Below are 18,562 nucleotides of genomic sequence, written 5' to 3'. Positions count from 1 at the left end.
CAATATTTATGGAATTTTCTTTAAGTAAGTATAATCAAATTATTTAAAATTCCATAAAAAATAAAAAGAAAAAGGACAAAGAGATTAAGAGGAAAACACTCTGATTTAATGAAAATAAGTAAAAAGATTTGGTCAATGGGATATTTCTTAATAATTGTGTTTAATACAGTCAGAGAAAGAAAGTAATATAAATACATAATCAAATCACAGAGATTTTGAAGAAACTAATGGCGGTTTCTTTTCTGACACAAAATTTTGCCAACATATTTTGTACCATTTATTAAAAGTTACCCATACCCTCATAATATTGTTACGAAATTGTACTTGAATTCAAATATAACGATTTTAACGGCTGATTTAAAAGTAGCATAATGCTTTCAAATTGCAGTGCTGTAATAGCAAACTGTAACATATCTGTGGGCATTATTAACATTGAATAAAAGCTTTCAGTTGACCAGATCGTAAGTATGGCAACGCTGTTTGCAGCGACCGTATATTCGAATTCGAATATTCAGTTAAAGAACATTGTAGAAAGTACACCACAGATGTCGTATGTATTAGAAAGCTCTAGACAGTTAAAGAGCAATCTAGAGTGCAGATGGCAGTGTTATAAATAGTGTCAGAGGTTGCAGTCAATAAACATCAACTGAGTGCCTTAAAGTGTGTTGTGTTTTTCAAGTAAATTCGTGTACATTATAAATTGTGTCTGCATTTCTGCGAATTTACAAATGTGTATAAAAAACACTGAGTGACTATTTAATTCTGTTGTTGTACATTTTAAATAAATAAAGGGTTGTTACAATTTTCAAATTACTAAACGGCTTTTATTTGCAATCAAAAGTATCCGGTTTATTTAAAGGAAATAAACCAGCGTTTTAAAAAGGTTAAAACGTAACAATATTTTACATTTTTAACGATCAGAATAGAACAACAACCATTATCATTTATGCAATTTTCTTTTATGTGCCTTCTAAATATTGTAAAACTATAAATTTTGCTGTTTAAAAAGTGCTTTTCTGAGATCGTAAACTATCTTAAATTAGAAAAGAGACTACGAAATATATTCTTAACCCTCTAACCGGCATGGCAGCCTATAGGCGGGTATGTTAAATGTATGTAATGCTGCTTTACTTGGTTATTTCTCACTTTATAACGGTAAATATTTGTAAAGAGACAAACAATTTACTTATAGCGATAAACAAGAACGTGCACTTGTATTTTGTTTGTTTTTATTCCAACGTATTTCTTTTTCTTTCAAACAATAACCTGGTTAGTGTTTATAAAAAACCGACTTTTTAAAAAACCGGTTAGTCGGTTAACCGAAAATTGGCCTTTTTTAGAAAACCGGTTTTTCGGTTAACCGACATCGAAAAAACCGGTTAAACCGGTTAACCGTCATATATATGTAGAAAACATAAAATGACCAATAAAGTATACACAACTTTGAAATTTTTAGTTTTTAGTAGCCAGGAATAATGGTTAATATTAAATAACTAAAATAAATATACAAAATAATATACAAAAGTGCAAAGTCCATTTTATTTTGTAAAAATTTCAAAATTATTATCTCAGTCAAATGGAATTGAGTATAAATATGTAACTAAATATATAATACTTGTTTTAATTATTGCTTTTTTCATTAAATTTAAACCAAAAAATGTAAAATTAATTAAATATTTGATAATTTTGAAATTTATTATCACCTCGAATTTTTGATATGAAACAGAAAATGTTACAAGTCCCAAAAAAGGACCTATAAGATGCAAACGCGCTTCTTCTTAGCTGTGATTATTTGTTATTATAAATCATACCAAATAACTAATAAAACTCCATTATCAGATTTCAAATCATGGATTTCAATATTTCCAAAAAGGACTTTGTATACTAAGCTAACGAAATGATTAATAAATTAAAATTTTAAGAACAAAACACACGACTGAAGTCAAATTCAATTTAACGTTTCGTAAAATCATCACAAAATGTATAATGAATCATTATTAAAATTTAGTTTAACTTCTAGAATTATGCGGAATTAAATTTTTAATAGTTTCAATATGTGCAATTTATTCTGAAAAAGTTTTTCAGTAAACTCATCATCCTCTACTATTTAGAATAATTGTAATTCTTAAAGATATTAATCTAAAGAGGTATGTATTGTAAATCAGCAGTATAGGTTTCAAATCAGACCGAATGTTTGATATAATGTGTACGCATTGAATATAAAAAATGCACAAAAACATTAGATTTATTAATTTAAGTCCCAAATTTTAAAAACCGGTTAACCGAGTGATAAAAAAATCAACATTTTAAATTAACCGGTTCGCAAAAAACCGAGATTTCAAAGAAAAACCGGTTTTTCGGTTAATCGGTTATCCGGTTTATAAACACTAACCTGGTATATTATTTTACCACGAAATAAAATTGGCCGGTTAGTGAGTTAAGAAATAATTTTAAATAATTTTACTAATCTCAAATCCACACGCTAACCAATAATTGGTTTAAGATTTAAAATTATTGATTTTAGTCTTCATTTAATATTCTTAAGAATTGAAAACAATATCATTAATTTTTTCGAAATTTCGTTTAAAAAAAAATAGGAAAATGTAAAATCTAGGATTTGACACAGCTTACCTAGTAAGCCAGCTTGCAAAAAAAGCTGTGCCAAATGCAAATGTTCATTATCAACCTGTATAAAAATAAGTACCTATTAAATAAACTATTTGGCTGGGTAACGACCACTCATTACAAAATAATGTATGCGGTAACTAGTTGCAATTACCAAAATTTTTTCTGGGGAAATATGCATGAAATTTTATGATTTTTTGCTATCAAGTTAGTTTGGGTTTACAATAAGAGAACATTTCTATATTTTATGTTTAAATATCTATGGGTGAATAAAGTTTTTGGAAATTTTTAGGAAAGTATTGTTTATTTAGATGTAGAGCAATATATTCCTCTACATCATCTAAATAATCAGTACTAAAAAAATAACTATGGCAACACTAAATGTTTAAGCTGCTAACATTAACATCGAAAGCTCTAGAATTCGAGTATACGAGTTTGTATATTTGTGTGAATTTATAAATGTGTATAAACATTTTCAGTTACTATTTGAACTATTGTTGTTTTACATCTATATAAATAAAAATCAAATGTCGTTCGTTGGTAATTGCATCAGTTGAGAACGGCTGGACCGCTTTGGATAATTTTTCTTTTAAAATGTTCGTCATAGTCCAGCTTAGGTTTTTACGGAAAGAAAAATTGACCACGCCCACTCTTACGCTCACTTTTTTTGATTTATCTAAAATCGGAAAACAGCTGCACCGATTTGGCAAATTTTTTTTAAATGTTCGTATTAATCCAATTTAAGTTTTTACTGAAAGAAAATTTGACCACGCCAACTTTTATCGATATAAAAAACGGCTGCACCGATATGACTAATTTTGACTTTGTGCAAATCAGTCCAGCCGCTGTTCGTAGTAATCCAATTTAAGTTTTTATTGTCGAATTGATGACGTACAAATAGGTGGATTCCGTTACTTCCCAAGATGGTGTCAACTATCCAACCAAGTTTTTAAACTCGCTGGAATTACCCGGATTACCGCCTTACAATTTTCAACTGAAAGTCGGATCGGTAACCATAATGTTACGAAACATAAACCTACCACGTCTTTGTAATGCCACCAACCATGCGGTAAAAAAAACCGGATGAATAACGTAAACGGATTTTATTTGCAATCAATAATATCCGGTTTATATAAAGGAAATAAACCATGTTTTTAAAAGGTAAAAACGTAACAATATATTATCGGCTTAGCTTTAATTTTAACTCTATATATAATCACAGTTAAGCTTCAATTGTATCTCTTGTTATAGTTCCAGTTAAGGTTCAATTGTCGCTCTTTATACAGTACCAGTTTAGATTCAATCGTAGCTCTTTATATAGTCCCAGTTAGTTTCAATTGTTCCTCTTTATTTAGCTTCAGTTTAGCTTTAATTCTGGCTTTTTATATAGTCCCAGTGTCGTTTCAATCGTAGCTCATTATAAAGTCCTAGTTTAGCTTAAATTATTGCTCTTTATATAGTCTTAATTTACGTTCAATTGTGGGTCTTTATATAGTCTCAGTTCAGATTCAATTGTATTTCTTAGACCAGTTTAGCTTCAATAATGAGAAGAAATTATAATTTCTAGTTCTCTTTATGCCGGCCAATGATTTACACAACTGATATTTTAGAAATTAAAACCGTTTGTTTTTTTAAAGAAGTCTACAGTTATTAAATGTGGAATATTTATAGGCTAAGATATTTGTTGGCGAAACAGACACAGTTCTTTTTATATTCAACTAAAATCCCCGTTAGATTAGACGATAGTGTGCTGGGCTATCAATATGAGGGTTGCGGGTTCAATTCCCGCCAGAGACTCTGGGTACATCTGCAGACAAGCAAAATGCTTGTGCAATTGTTGTTTAATTGCCAATATTGATACTATATAAGAAATGTCATTATTTTCATGAATAAAATCATATTTCCAATTCTAAACACTTGACAATATAATCAAATTTTACCAATGTCTTCCTTATTTGATCTAAACATATCTGGGGACATTTGACAAAACGGCTTCTTTCGAAAACGTCAACTTTTTAGGAGAGCGAAAAAACTGTAAAAACTAACAAACATTTTTGTGTAGAAATATTATATATAAACATTATCTATACACAACTACCCAATAAACAATTAGCGTTTTTTCTTTTGCTTCTCTAAGGTCAACAGTTTTCTTTAAAACTTGAACTAAAAAATATAAACTTTTTGTCAAATTGATTTTTAGCAAAAAATTAGCTTGTACCATATAAGTCGCTTTGTTAAAATTGTTATAATTAAATTGGAATCCGCCTATGTAAAAACAAGTTGTTTTGTTAAATTGAAATATAAAAAAAAAATTCGAAAGAAGTAAGTATTTTAGCATACCCAGCTGTAATGTTGTATATTATTACCAATAAAAATTGCTGTAAATTACTGTCATTAAAATTTAAAACCTACACTTTTCAAAGCCTCATTTAGTATTTTGTTAAATTATTTTTACACCTAAAGAAGGAGGTAAAATAAATTTTAAATCAAGCTTTATCATACTTAACAATTAAATCAAAAGTGTATTACAGAAAAAACCCTTTTATTTTCTACACTTTTGTTAATAAAAATAGTACTTACATATTATAAATAAGGGCCCATAAACATACTTAAGTTGAAAGTGCATTAAAATCATTATACACCTGTAGCCAAACACACACACACTTACATTAAGAGGAATGAGTACCAGCGAATAAAACTTGTGAACCCATGCTACCTCTATCCAATATTTAAACAAGATGAACCTTTAAATCATGCTACTGTATATAACAGTGGAGATTATGTGTGGCCTAAAAATAAAAATAAATTTGAAATTCTAATTCCTTACCACGGTTGAAGCAAAACTGGGATTATGCAAAGAGCCATGATTGAAGATAAACTAGGACTATATAAAGAATCTAAACTGGGACTATAAGGAGCCATGATTCAGGCTAAACTGGGAATATATAATAGCCAAAATTAAATCTAAACTGGGACTATATAAAGAGCCACGATTAAAGGTAAACTGAGACTATATAAAGAGCCAAAATTAAATATAAACTGAGACTATATAAAGAGCCACGATTGAAGCTAAACTGGGACTATATAAAGAGCATCGATAAAGTTCCTCTATTGAAGCTAAACTGGGACTATAAAAAGATACACAATATAAGCTAAACTGAGACTTTATAAAGAGCCACAATTGAGTCTAAACTGGGACAATATAAAGAGCCACGATCGAAGCTAAACCGGGACTAAGTATTGAAAGTAAAGTGAGACTATATAAAGAGCAATGATTGAAGCTAAACTGGGACTATATAAAGAGTCACGATTAATGGTAAATTGGAACTATATAAAGAGTCATGATTGAAGCTAAACTGGGACTATATAAAGAGCATCGATTAAAGCTAAACTTTGACTATAAAAAGAGTCACAATTGAAACTAAACTGGGATTATATAAAGAGCCAACATTAAGTTCAAACTGTGACTATATAAAGAGCCACAATTGAGTCTAAACTGGGACAATATAAAGAACCACGACCGAATCTAAACTGGGACTAACTATTAAAAGTAAAGTGAGACTATATAAAGAGCTACCATAGAAACTAAACTTGTCTATATAAAGAGCAATGATTGAAGCTAAACTTTGACTATAAAAAGAGTCACAATTAAGCTAAACTGGGACTACATAAAGAGCCACGATTAATGTTAAATTGAAACTATATAAAGAGTCACATTTGAAGCTAAACTGGGACTATATAAAGAGCCAACATTAAATCTAAACTGTGACTTTATAAAGAGCCACAAGTGAGTCTAAACTGGGACAAAGTATTAAAGGTAAATTGAGACTATATAAAGAGCTTCGATAGAAACTAAACTGGTGTATATAAAGAGCAACGATTGAAGCTAAACTTTGACTATAAAAAGAGCCACAATTAAAGCCAAAATGGGACTACATGAAGAGCCACGATTAATGGTAAATTGGAAATATATAAAGAGTCACAATTGAAGCTAAACTGGGACTATATAAAAAGCCAACATTTCAAGCTAAACTGGGACTATAAAAAGAGACACAATATAAGCTAAACTGAGACTTTATAAAGAGCCACAATTGAGTCTAAACTGAGACTTTATAAAGAGCCACAATTGAGTTTAAACTGAGACAATATAAACAGCCACAATTAAGGCTAAACTGGGACTATATAAAGAGCCACGATTAATGGTAAATTGGAACTATATAAAGAGTCACATTTGAAGCTAAACTGGGACTATATAAAGAGCCAACATTAAATCTAAAATGTGACTTTATAAAGAGCCACAAGTGAGTCTAAACTGGGACAAAGTATTAAAGGTAAATTGAGGCTATATAAAGAGGTACGATAGAAACTAAACTGGTGTATATAAAGAGCAACGATTGAAGCTAAACTTTGACTATAGAAAGAGCCACAATTAAAGCTAAACTGGGACTATATAAAGAGCCCCGATTAAAGGTAAATTGGAACTATATAAAGAACCACAATTGAAGATAAACTGGGACTATAAAAAGAGACACAATATAAGCTAAACTAAGACTTTATAAAGAGCCACAATTGAGTCTAAACTGGGACAATATAAAGAGCCACGATCGGTGATAAACTGGGACTAACTATTAAATGTAAAGTTGGACTATATAAAGAGCTACGATAGAAACTAAACTTGTCTATATAAAAAGCAATGATTGAAGCTAAACTGGGACTATATAAAGAGCCACGATTAATGGTTAATTGGAACTATATAAAGAGCCACAATAAAAGCTAAACTGGGACTATATAAAGAGCAACGATTGAAGCTAAACTTTGACTATAAAAAGAGCAATGATTGAAGCTAAACTGGGACTATATAAAGAGCCCCGATTAATGGTAAATTGGATCTATATAAAGAGTCACAATTGAAGCTAAACTGGGACTATATATAGAGCCAACATTAAATCTAAACTGTGACTATATAAAGAGCCACGATTCAAGCTAAACTGGGACTATAAAAGAGACGCGATAGAAGCTAAACTGGGACTTTATAAAGAGCCACAATTGAGTCTAAACTGGGACAATATAAAGAGCCACGATCGGTGATAAACTGGGACTAACTATTAAAGGTAAACTGAGACTGTATAAAGATCTACGATAGAAACTAAACTGGTTTATTTAAAGAGCCACAATTGAAGCTAAACTGAAAGTGTATAAAGAGGATTAATTGAAGATAAAGTGGGACTATATAAAGGGCCACGATTGAAGCTAAACTGGGACTATATAAAGAGCTACGATAGAAACTAAACCGAAACTGTATAAAGAGGAACAATTGAAGCTAAACTGTGACTATATAATGAGCCACAATTGAAGATAAACTGGGACTATATAAAGAGCCACAATTGATGCTAACCTGGGACTATATAAAGAGCCACGATTCAAGCTAAACTGGGACTATAAAAATAGACACAATAGAAGCTAAACTGGGACTTTATAAAGAGTCACAATTGAGTCTAAACTAGGACAATATAAAGAGCCACGATCGAAGCTAAGCTGGAACTATATAAAGAGCCAAAATGAAATCTAAACTGGGTCTAGAACCACTATTGAAACTAAACTGGAACTAAGTTTATAAAGAGTCATGATTCAAGCTAAACTGGGACTATATAAAGATCTACGATTGAAGCTAAACTGGGATTATATAAAGAATCTAAATAAAGATAAACGAATAACGACAAACTGGGACTAAGTAAAGAACAACAATTAAATCTAAAATGGAACAAAATAAAGATTTCATATTATTTTGCTACCCACTGTGTATGTATGTGAATAAACATTTGTATCCTTCCATCCTTATACTGTTATGTATAAGTATGTAAACACAAGAACAAAATTTATACTTCACCCACATGTCAACATCAAGATATATGGGTTTTTCATTTTACTTCAATCTTTTTTTTTATTATTATTATTTACTGTTATACAGAAAGTGCTCATTAAAAAGGATTTCCATTTTATTTATACGCTGTTCTTCTCGGTACATACTACCGTGTGCTGCCTTAAACTGCTTTCATTTTTGTTCTCTCGCCAAATACCGTTGAATTGCTATGTACTTTGGTACTGCTGATGCTGCTACTCAGATGATTTGGTTGCTGTTATGTTGGTACTATTACAGTATTGTGTTAATACCTGGGTACTTTTTTATAATAAATGTAAGAGCCAACAATAACAACAACAGAAAATCATTGTAATAATAAAAGGCAACAGCTAAAAGTGAGTAGGAAAAAAAATAATAATAAATTTTCACCTTAACGCCTTCATTTCTTCTGTTGCTATTCGTATTACTTTTGTTGGTGGCAAAAAAAAAATGGCAACAATTTTTGTAACTTGCAGCAGCACAGGGAAATGGAAAAAGCCCTCTAGAGTATATTTTTGTTTACGGAATACTTATGTACACTCCTTTAAGTTTATATATGATTGAATATTTGTTTGCAAGTGTGTTTGAGTGCGTCTACAAATAACGTTTTCGTCTCTACGCACCAGTGTGTTGCCAATTAAGTACAACTTGTGCTTAAAGTGCATACAATAAATTTTAAAAGGAGCTGGAAAAAAATTACACAAAACTAAACTAAAGCTACTATAGATCTGTGTATATGACTTCAAAATACAGTTTAGTTAATATCGCTTCTAATAGTTGAATGTGTAACTGAGGTGGGTAATCTATTTGTGAAAAATTTGCTGGTCAAAAATTTTTTAACAAATGAAGGATGACTTCATATCATAAAATCATATCTCATTATTTTATGAAAAATTTACCAAAAATAAATAAAATAAATGAATCTCTTCTTGGTGGATCTACATAGGGAGAGAATCTGTGCTTTGCCTTTTTAGAATTTTTACTCAAACCGAATTTTTCTTTTTTAAATTGGCCAAGTTTGGATAGGACTGGGGGGTGGTATGTCCGTTTAAGTGAGCCAAGTTTTTCTTTACACGCTTTTGCATTAAGTATTCATTCCGGATCATATAAAAATTATAAATAGTCCCGAAGAAATTTTTTTTCTACAAAAGAAAAAATATATGTGCTTTTTTAGGAAAAAACGTAAAAAATGCGGTCCTTTTTACAAGTTCCAACTTTGGATGCGTATAACTTTTTATAGGGAAGAGATAACTCTTAGCAAGTTATTTTTATTTTATTTAGAATTTTAACCTCAAAATAGCTGATATTTTAAAAATAAATTTCGACCCTCCGAAGGCCCGCCATATCTAAAAAAACCATAAAAAGATCGAGCAAAATTAAAAAAAATAAATCAATAAACCTGAATATCTCTTCAACTAATAGAGAGCGTATTTTTTGTAGATCTTCTCAAGGACTATTTATATTCAAAATTTCAGCTCATTCGGATCATAAATGGATTTTTGGCGATTTTTTTAAAAAATTTGAGACCCGAGTTGACCAACTTTGAGGGGCCCCTATTAGCGCTAGGAAGCTGATCAAACGTAAACACCTCAGCTCATACCATGTGAAATTTCGAAACAATATCTCCAATAGTTCCCAAGATACCGAATTATTTCCAAAAAAAGTTTCTAAACCACTGTGCAATGCTCATGTCTCTTCCTTTTGGCGTTTTGGCTGGGTGATATTGAATCAGTCAGTCATTCAATAACGTTATGTATAGTTGTATAATATGCTTTTCATACTTTGGAATTTTCCACTTTTAACTGCAAAAATTTTGGTGGATACGTCTTATCTGGCCCTTATAAATAAGTTAGTTTCCCATCTATGAATTTTAGTCCTTTTTAGTTAAAAATTCAAGCATAGTCTGAATTAGTCCTGTAAAGACGAAAATGTTACTTATATTGTAAATATATATGTGTTTGTCTTCTATTTGTAATACAATGTGTGGAAAATGTTGCAGAAAGCCAAGTCAAATTTTGTTAAGAATGAAAAAATTCTAAAAATCCTGCTGTAGTTACTCGTACGTACCCTTCATATTTGTTAATGTTTTTCAATCTACATGATGTTGATATTTTTGTAATGCTTAAGTTAAGCATATTGCTTGAAGCTTCAAATGTTGCTGCTGATGTTTATGCTTTTGTTGTTGTTGCATATTAACTTAATGTTGTAATATAAAAAACCAAACCACGTACAAAACACCTGCGTCCAGCTTTTCAACAAAATATTATTTTTTTCTTCTACAATATTTTTTTTTTGCATTTTTTTGTATGAGGGAGACTTTTACAAAAACCTTTAACTTTAACAATATTAATATGCGCTCTTTGTAAAGGCATCTACTTGTTTTAAGTTGCTCGTATTTATTTATATTTTTTTTGTTGCTGCTGCTGTTGCTTTTGAAATGTTTCAAGAGTGTAAAGGTGCAAAAAAGTAATATTATGTAAATATTCTTGTTGTAATTCTTTTTTATAGTAAATATAAAGATGAAGAATATACAAAAAAAAAAAATCACCAAAAATAAGTTTAATTTAATGGTTTTACAGGTGTGTTTTACTTTGAAAGTAACTGAAAATGTAAATGTAGTGTTTTGGCTTTTGCTTGATGGGTTAAATCCCAAAAGAATTGTGTAAATATATGTTAAATAAGTGCAAACTTTTGTGATAAATCATATAACAAAAAGAGTTTGGAAATATTGAATTTAAAGATGGAAAATTTTCAGCCAAATTATGTAAAATGATAAGAGACAATGTTTGCATAATCTCGTAATTATAGTTCTCAAGATATTTACTTTACTTTATATGGGAAGGTGACTCACCCCGATCCCTTCCATTCATATAATGTTTGAAGACTTTCACAGTTATAGTTCTCGAGATATTGGAAAATAGTTATTTAATTTGTATTATAGATGCCACGCCCACTAATACAATCCCGCCCATTTTCAGCAAAACTCTGTATAGTGATAAGAAATTAATTCTTACAGAGTTTAAATACTTTTACGACTTCAGATATTCGCTGAGGCACAGTGGGTATAAAAAATTAAAAATGATGGCAAATTTTTGTTTGCGATCCATATATGAAGAAATTCATGAGACTAGCTGAATAGGAAATTATATCCTCTTTTCAGAAATGTACAAAATTTTATATAATTAAAAAAAAACTATGGAAGACTTTTTTCAAAAATATGGGAATAAAACATTTTAGCAGATTTTTTTATAAAATTTTAATTTTTAAAATGCATTAAAAAGTTTTGTTTATGAATTGTTTTTTAACCTTTATGTCAATGGCAACTTACCTGGGTATGTTTTGCATTTTAAAAATGATGTATCTCTGAATTGAATATTCGGCTTGACTTGAAATTTCTTGATATCCTAGCCAAAACTGTTTTCCGCAATTGTCCTAAGTTTGGTTAGGATAGGATCACCCGTTTGGAAGATAAAGCCCATTTACAAAGTTGAACCCATACATACCTGGGTGTCCATAGTAAAACGCATGCAAATATAATGATAAAATTGATAAGTATGTTATTTTTTCAACGTTTTTACCCACCCTACTCCACATTTTTGATAACAGCGGGACGATTTTCTCCATTTTTCTTTTATTGAACTAACAACAAATCTGTATGTCAAACAAAAAAATAATTATTTAAAAATCTTGACTATGTATTTATATGTATTTGAGTTTAAAAAAATTGAAAAGGCGATTTTTCGCTAGTTTTTGGGAAAAAATTACTTTTTTTAATTTTAAGTTATCTAAAAAATTTCAAAGAAGCTGTATTAGGAATTTATATTTTTTGAAAAGCTAACTTTGCACTAAATATTTTAAATGAAAATAAATTTAAAAATTGTTTGTATGTAAAATTCAAATTTAGGGCAAAAATTCTCAAATCGCGTATTCGATATCAAAATAAGGTAATCTATTTTAGATGACCAAATATGTTTTTAATTATTTTGTAAAGAATTCCAATAACCCCGCTACTGGTGTGGATGTTATAGCAAAAAAAAATAAAAAATTCCATTTTTTGAATTTTTCAATACTTTTTTGGGAATTGCGGGATTCGTGATTACAAATTTCAAAATTTGTTTTTAGTTTTCTATATCTAATAGTAAAGTCTATATAACTGTAAGTTTTCATTAAAAAGTATTGCTAATAAAAAAATAATAATAATTTAAACAAGTAAGAAAGTATGGTCGGTCAAGCCCGACCATATAATACCCTACACTAAGTAAAAGAGCAAAAACATTTTTCTTTTAAAATTTCAATAATTTATATTTTTGAGTGATTTTCTGAAGTGGGCCTTATATGGGAGCTATGACCAATTATGTACCGATCACTTTGAAATTAGGTCGTGTGATTTATATATTTCTGTTGAATTTTGTGTATATACCAACATTTTTAGGAGATTTATGCACGTTTAAGTGATTTTCGGAAGCGAATCTATATGGGAGCTATGATTAATTATGGACCGATCGTAACAAAATTTGGTAACATGAATTTTGTATATATGAAATTTATTTGGAGCGAAATTTGTATAGATACATATATAAATTAAACATTTATGGCCGATAAAGTCCAATTTCGATAGGACATTTGTATGGGGGCTAGGTGAAATAATGGACCGATTTCATCCAGTTTCAATATATGTACCAAATTTGATCGAAATGTCTTCAAAATTGCGACCTGTACTCTGCGCACAAGGTTTACATGGACAGCCAACCAGTAGAGTTGTGTAGCTCATGAATGACCTAGTTCAATTGAGCTTTTCACTCAACTGAGCGAAGTGAATCATTCATCATACTGAGCGTTTTCAGCTCATCACTGAGCGTATTCAACTGAGCGGTTTTGTTTTATGCTCATGTTTCTTTCAGTACTCACGAAAGAGCTGCACAAGCACATTCATTTGTCATCTTCAATGTTTCACATGTTTCACTTTACTCGTCAATTCTGTAACATTCTTTCGCTCACTGACATTGAAAAGTGAGTAAATATTGTGTCCTACAAAAATAAAACGATCATTCGAATGCTGACGCGTATATATTTTTGTTTCAAGAATTATTAGAGTTATTCAAATTGTTTTTGTTTTCATGAAGGAATTTTTATATGTGTGCTATTGAATGAATGTGAATTTATTTGTGGTATGGTGATGTAGAATGAAATTAAGAAAGAGTATTGCTACAGTTTGTAAGTAAATTTCATAAAAAAATAATGAAAAAGGGAAATACATAATTGTTATTGTTAAAATAATAATTGTAATGGAAATACTATTTCAAAAATACATTAGTGGGATTATATCTAACAAAACACATAATTAAAAAAATACAAAGTACTGATATTCTTAATTAAATTAGCAATATTATTTCAATCACTTTTTTTAGAAAATATATATCTTATGCACTTTTTTACTATACTGCTACATCAACAGAACATTTGTCAGCTGCCATGAGCGACCTATTGTGGGTTTTTCGCTGTTTTTTGGAATGACAGTTTAGAATTTCTGAATTTAAGGAATAAGATTTATAAAATCTTATTCCTTAAATTCAGAAATTCTATTTATATATTGTTATATCATAAAATAATTAAGTTAATGTTGAAAATATACAAATTGTATCACAAAACTATTTTTCTTTCGTATTTTTAGTAGAAATTTGGTTGATCATATATATATAAGTTGTAAAAGTCAGGTAAAAAATATATATTTTGCCAATTGATAACTAACATTATGTAAATGGGAAAACACCCAAAAAATTGCAACAATATTCATTTTGGTTTAGTTATTGTCACATTTTTATTTTGGATCACAATTATCAGATCATCAAAATATTTTTCCTTTTTCAAATTCCAGTTAATATCTTGAGTTTTTTGGTAATTATTTTGTGGTAAAAGAATACCTTATAGTTAGTGAATGTTCTGCTTAACAAATATTGTCTAAACATTTGGTTAGCATCGGAAATTAGAAATAATAAAAAATTAACTCTTTTTTCCGCAAAAATATTAGTTTAAATAAAATACAATTTGATTTTTTTAAATTTTAATCAATTATTTCACGCATAAATCTCTAATTGTCAAAAGGCTGTGTGTTTTTACAACTAACAACAGAAATAATTGATTTAATTCACTTCAAGCAATTCTCAGAATGAAACGGTCATTATACAACATACTGAGCTAATGAGCTAAAAGAGCGACCTAGTTCATTTCAGTGAGCTGAGCTGAAAAGAGCGGTCACTTCACTGAGCTAATAAACCCAACTCTACCAACTAGCCAGCCAGCCAGACGGACGGACATCGTTTAATCGACTCAGAAAGTGATTCTAAGTCGATCGGTATACTTTAAGGTGGGTGTTAGACTAATATTTTTGGGTATAAATATTTGTATCTTTGCAAAAACTCAATAAAAAGCATTTTTTGACAACCACTTTTTTCAAAGAACAATAACTAAATGTAAAAGTAAAACTGGTTATCATAAAATTTTTAAACCTTTTGTCAATTTCTAAGAAAATAAAAAAAAATAATACAGATATTCCAACAAACGCGTTAGATATTAGCATTTGTATGCTAACAGCACGCCATGCACCATACAAAACGTATGAACATACCCAGGTATGTTGCTGTTGACGTGCGTAAAGCAGTTCTGCTGTTGACATAAAGGTTATGAAATTTTACACTTATATAGAAACTTTTGATAGAAATAAAAAAGTGAAAAAGTCCCACAATTCCCAAAAAACTGATTTTTGGATGTATAAAAGGCACCAAGCTCGGGGCTATGAAATCCCTTTGCACAATATTGAACATATTGGGACATACAAAACAGGTCTTAATTTTTTGAAAGCAGTTATGCGCTTAGAGAAAATGTTGTCTAAATTTGAAATTTACATAAAAAATAGGTATATTTCGGAAGGTTCGGGACCACGCAATAATACGAATTGTGATATTATTTTAATTTTATAATATTTCCCGAAATGTTATTTTTCAGAAAAATATAAATACATTATTTAACTCTTTCTTATTTTTTGTATAATTTAAAATTAATGTAAGTACTTTTTTCGAAAAAATGGCGAAAAAACTTTTATTTTTTTGTTTAAGTTTGAATGCACACAACTTTTGCCTCAATAGAGGTTTGGAAACAAATTTTTCTTAAGGTTATTAATAAATTTGTTGTTAATTCAAAAAACGATATTTCATGAAAATCGAGAAAGAATTGGATCCGTTGTTAGCAAAGCAGACCAAGATAGGTAAAAAAATAAAATTTTACTTTTCAAATGCGAATAACTCGTAAACTGTAAGAGATAATATATGGCTAAAAGCACTGTCTTTTGTAGATCTCGTTCAGCAGATTCGAAATATAGAATAAAATCTTTCAAATCATAGCGCAATCAAAAGTGTGGCAACATGATATACCCGAGGTGCCCCATTTTGGGGCATTGTGACTCGGCCCCCTTAATAGTATAAGCCCAAATTCAAAACTTAATTTTATCAACACCTCCTCTACAGCCATGTGCTATCGTTTAGAAGTTACAGATTTATTTCCACTTTTTTTTTTCATTTCCCCCACTGTGGTGTTGTAGGGGAAAAACATGTTTTCCTAAGCAGCCCTTTTTCGCTATCGAGTTGTGTTATAGGTTCATGGTTATAAAAAATCAATAATTTGTGAACATAATTTGAAATGATTTACTTTTGTTTTTTTACCATGGCAATCAAATAAACAAGGTCTACTTAACAAAAGAAAATTATTAACTAAAAACAGTTGCTTTCACACAGTCATTGAAACTATCTGCAAATTTCTAAAGAAATTTAAGAGAACAATGGAATTTTCGGTGAACCCCTTCAAGAGGCCCATGAATGCCTTACAAAAGCAATGGTATCGCATACTCATAGCACGTAAAGTGGGCATTAGTACACAAAATGAGCCATTTGAAACTCAAGAGGATTCTTAGTAAGTGTAAAGAAACAAAATATTTTCCCATCAAATTTATTTAAAAATTATTGAATTTCCTGCTGGTGTCTTTTGCTGCTTTGTTGCTGCTCACAATGCATTTTGAATGATTCCTAACTTCTGGTTAAATTTCCTGTATTAACAAAACGTTTTGCCAACAATTTTCTTTGGTTCGATATCGTTTGTGTTGGTGGCAGCCAAACGATTTGCCGTAAGCGTTACAAACAAGCATTTCATTGTTACAATCAACAATTCCGCAAGGAAATTAAACAACTGGAGGCCATGCAACCAAATGCCATAGATGCCATGCGGGTGCACAGGTTAGTAGGCAAAAGTGTGTTACGAATGAATTTGGCACAAATATAAAATTTAAATACAATTATATTTTATTTAACAAGCATTTGTTCCCATTGACCTTGTTTTGTCAAGAACAAAGAGAAATTAGAATAGAACTAAATAGAATTTAAAAATTATGCAGTTTTTTCTAATTTGCTGTTGTTTGTGTTGTTTTCTAGGACCTTTGCCATCACAACACTTTGGCTTCCTTTGCACTCAAAGCGCGAGATCAACTTGACACTAGAACAACTGGAAAATGTTTTAAGTGTCAAAGAAAGAAGACGCCTGCAGCATATTTTAAAATATGGCATTGGTGCGAAATGAATACAAATAGCACTACAACCCACCCCACCCCAACCTCCTACATTTCACGCAACCATCCCTACAGCCCACTCTTTAACCCAGTAACAGAAATTTTATTCCAACATCATGCTGTTGTCTGAAGTGTATCATGCTTGCTGTATCATGCTGCTCTTCGCTTAGTATTTTTTGCTGTGTTGTTGTCTAGTGTAATAAGAAGCCCAAAATGTAACACCAACAACAAAGCACCAACATTATTTGTGTACCGTGCTCTCTGCGAGTATGAACGTCAACGAGTACTTGTTTTTTTTGTTTATTTGTAAATAATTTTAAGTGGAAATACGAAACAGTTTATCAAGTGCAAACAGCAACTACAATAGCAACTTGAATGTAACGAACCCTAAAAGAATTTTAAGTAGTTTTTTGTTTCATCAAAAGAGATTCAAATAAAATTAACAAAAAAAAAAAATCGTGTATGAATTGCAATTGTAACACAAATCTAAAATGTGGCATGTAATCGTATCATTAACGAGATTATTTTACTTGTATTAAATTGATATTAAAAAAAGGGTTTAGATACTATTATTAGTAGTATGTTTTTAGTGATTTATACGTAATATATACATTAAAGATGTCCCCCAAAAAAAAATCTAAAGATAATTGATAATTGAATCCAAATTTCACAATGGATGTTCGTATTGAAAATCGACTAAAAGTTGTACAATTATAATTAAGAAATGCCTGTTTTAAGATTGATGTTAAATTTTGTAAGAACACTTTGAGCTCTAACCTCACAAATATCTCAAGTGCATAACAACAAACTTTAAAGGAGACGTTCTTTGTGATTGTTTGCTTGTTGTAATGCAATGTACACATATGGATTATGTGGATTCGAGCTTTATTTTTTGTTTGCTATAAAATTGTAAGGGTACCTATGAGATTTCACCAAATTATGGTTGGTTAAGATATTTTCGCTGTCAGGGCACGATTTGTTTCAAGATATTACTTTGGGTCTCTTAACGATTGAAGTAGCTGGAAGACTGTAAAAAGAAAAACGATTGATGTTGCTGGAAGACTGTAAAAAAGAACCACGACTGATGTTGGTGGAAGACTGTAAAAAAGAACCACGATTGATGTTGCTGAAAGACTGTAAAAAGAACCACGATTGATGTTTCTAGAAGACTGTAAAAAGAACCACGATTGATGTTGGTGGAAGACTGTAAAAAGAACCACGATTTATGTTGCTGAAAGACTGTAAAAAGAACCACGATTGATGTTTCTAGAAGACTGTAAAAAGAACCAGGATTGATGTTGGTGGAAGACTGTAAAAAGAACCACGATTGATGTCGCTGGAAGACTATAAAAAGAACCATGATTGCTGTTGCTGGAAGACTGTAAAAAGAACCAGGAAGACTGTAAAAAGAACCACGATTGATGTTG

General features: G+C 30.3%; 1 protein-coding gene across 1 annotated transcript; it reads left to right on the top strand.

Annotated features, from left to right (window-relative positions):
- The first annotated feature begins 16,355 nt into the window (after positions 1-16,355).
- On the top strand, positions 16,356-17,146 carry LOC135950400 (uncharacterized). The gene is made up of 3 exons (XM_065499946.1): positions 16,356-16,486; positions 16,684-16,806; positions 17,002-17,146. The coding sequence occupies exons 1-3, from the start codon at positions 16,356-16,358 to the stop codon at positions 17,144-17,146; spliced, it is 399 nt and encodes a 132-aa protein (XP_065356018.1).
- Positions 17,147-18,562: the final 1,416 nt, after the last annotated feature.

Source organism: Calliphora vicina, chromosome 2 (assembly GCF_958450345.1).
Source record: "Calliphora vicina chromosome 2, idCalVici1.1, whole genome shotgun sequence".
Taxonomy (NCBI): Eukaryota; Metazoa; Arthropoda; class Insecta; order Diptera; family Calliphoridae; genus Calliphora; species Calliphora vicina.
This window is presented reverse-complemented; position numbering and strand designations above follow the sequence as displayed.

Coding starts and splice junctions, on each gene's coding strand:
- LOC135950400 (XM_065499946.1), top strand. CDS start 16,356: ATGGAATTTTCGGTGAACCCCTTCAAGAGGCCCATGAATGCCTTACAA. Junction 16,487..16,683: donor GAAACTCAAGAGGATTCTTA/GTAAGTGTAAAG, acceptor TGTTGGTGGCAG/CCAAACGATTTGCCGTAAGC. Junction 16,807..17,001: donor GATGCCATGCGGGTGCACAG/GTTAGTAGGCAA, acceptor GTTGTTTTCTAG/GACCTTTGCCATCACAACAC.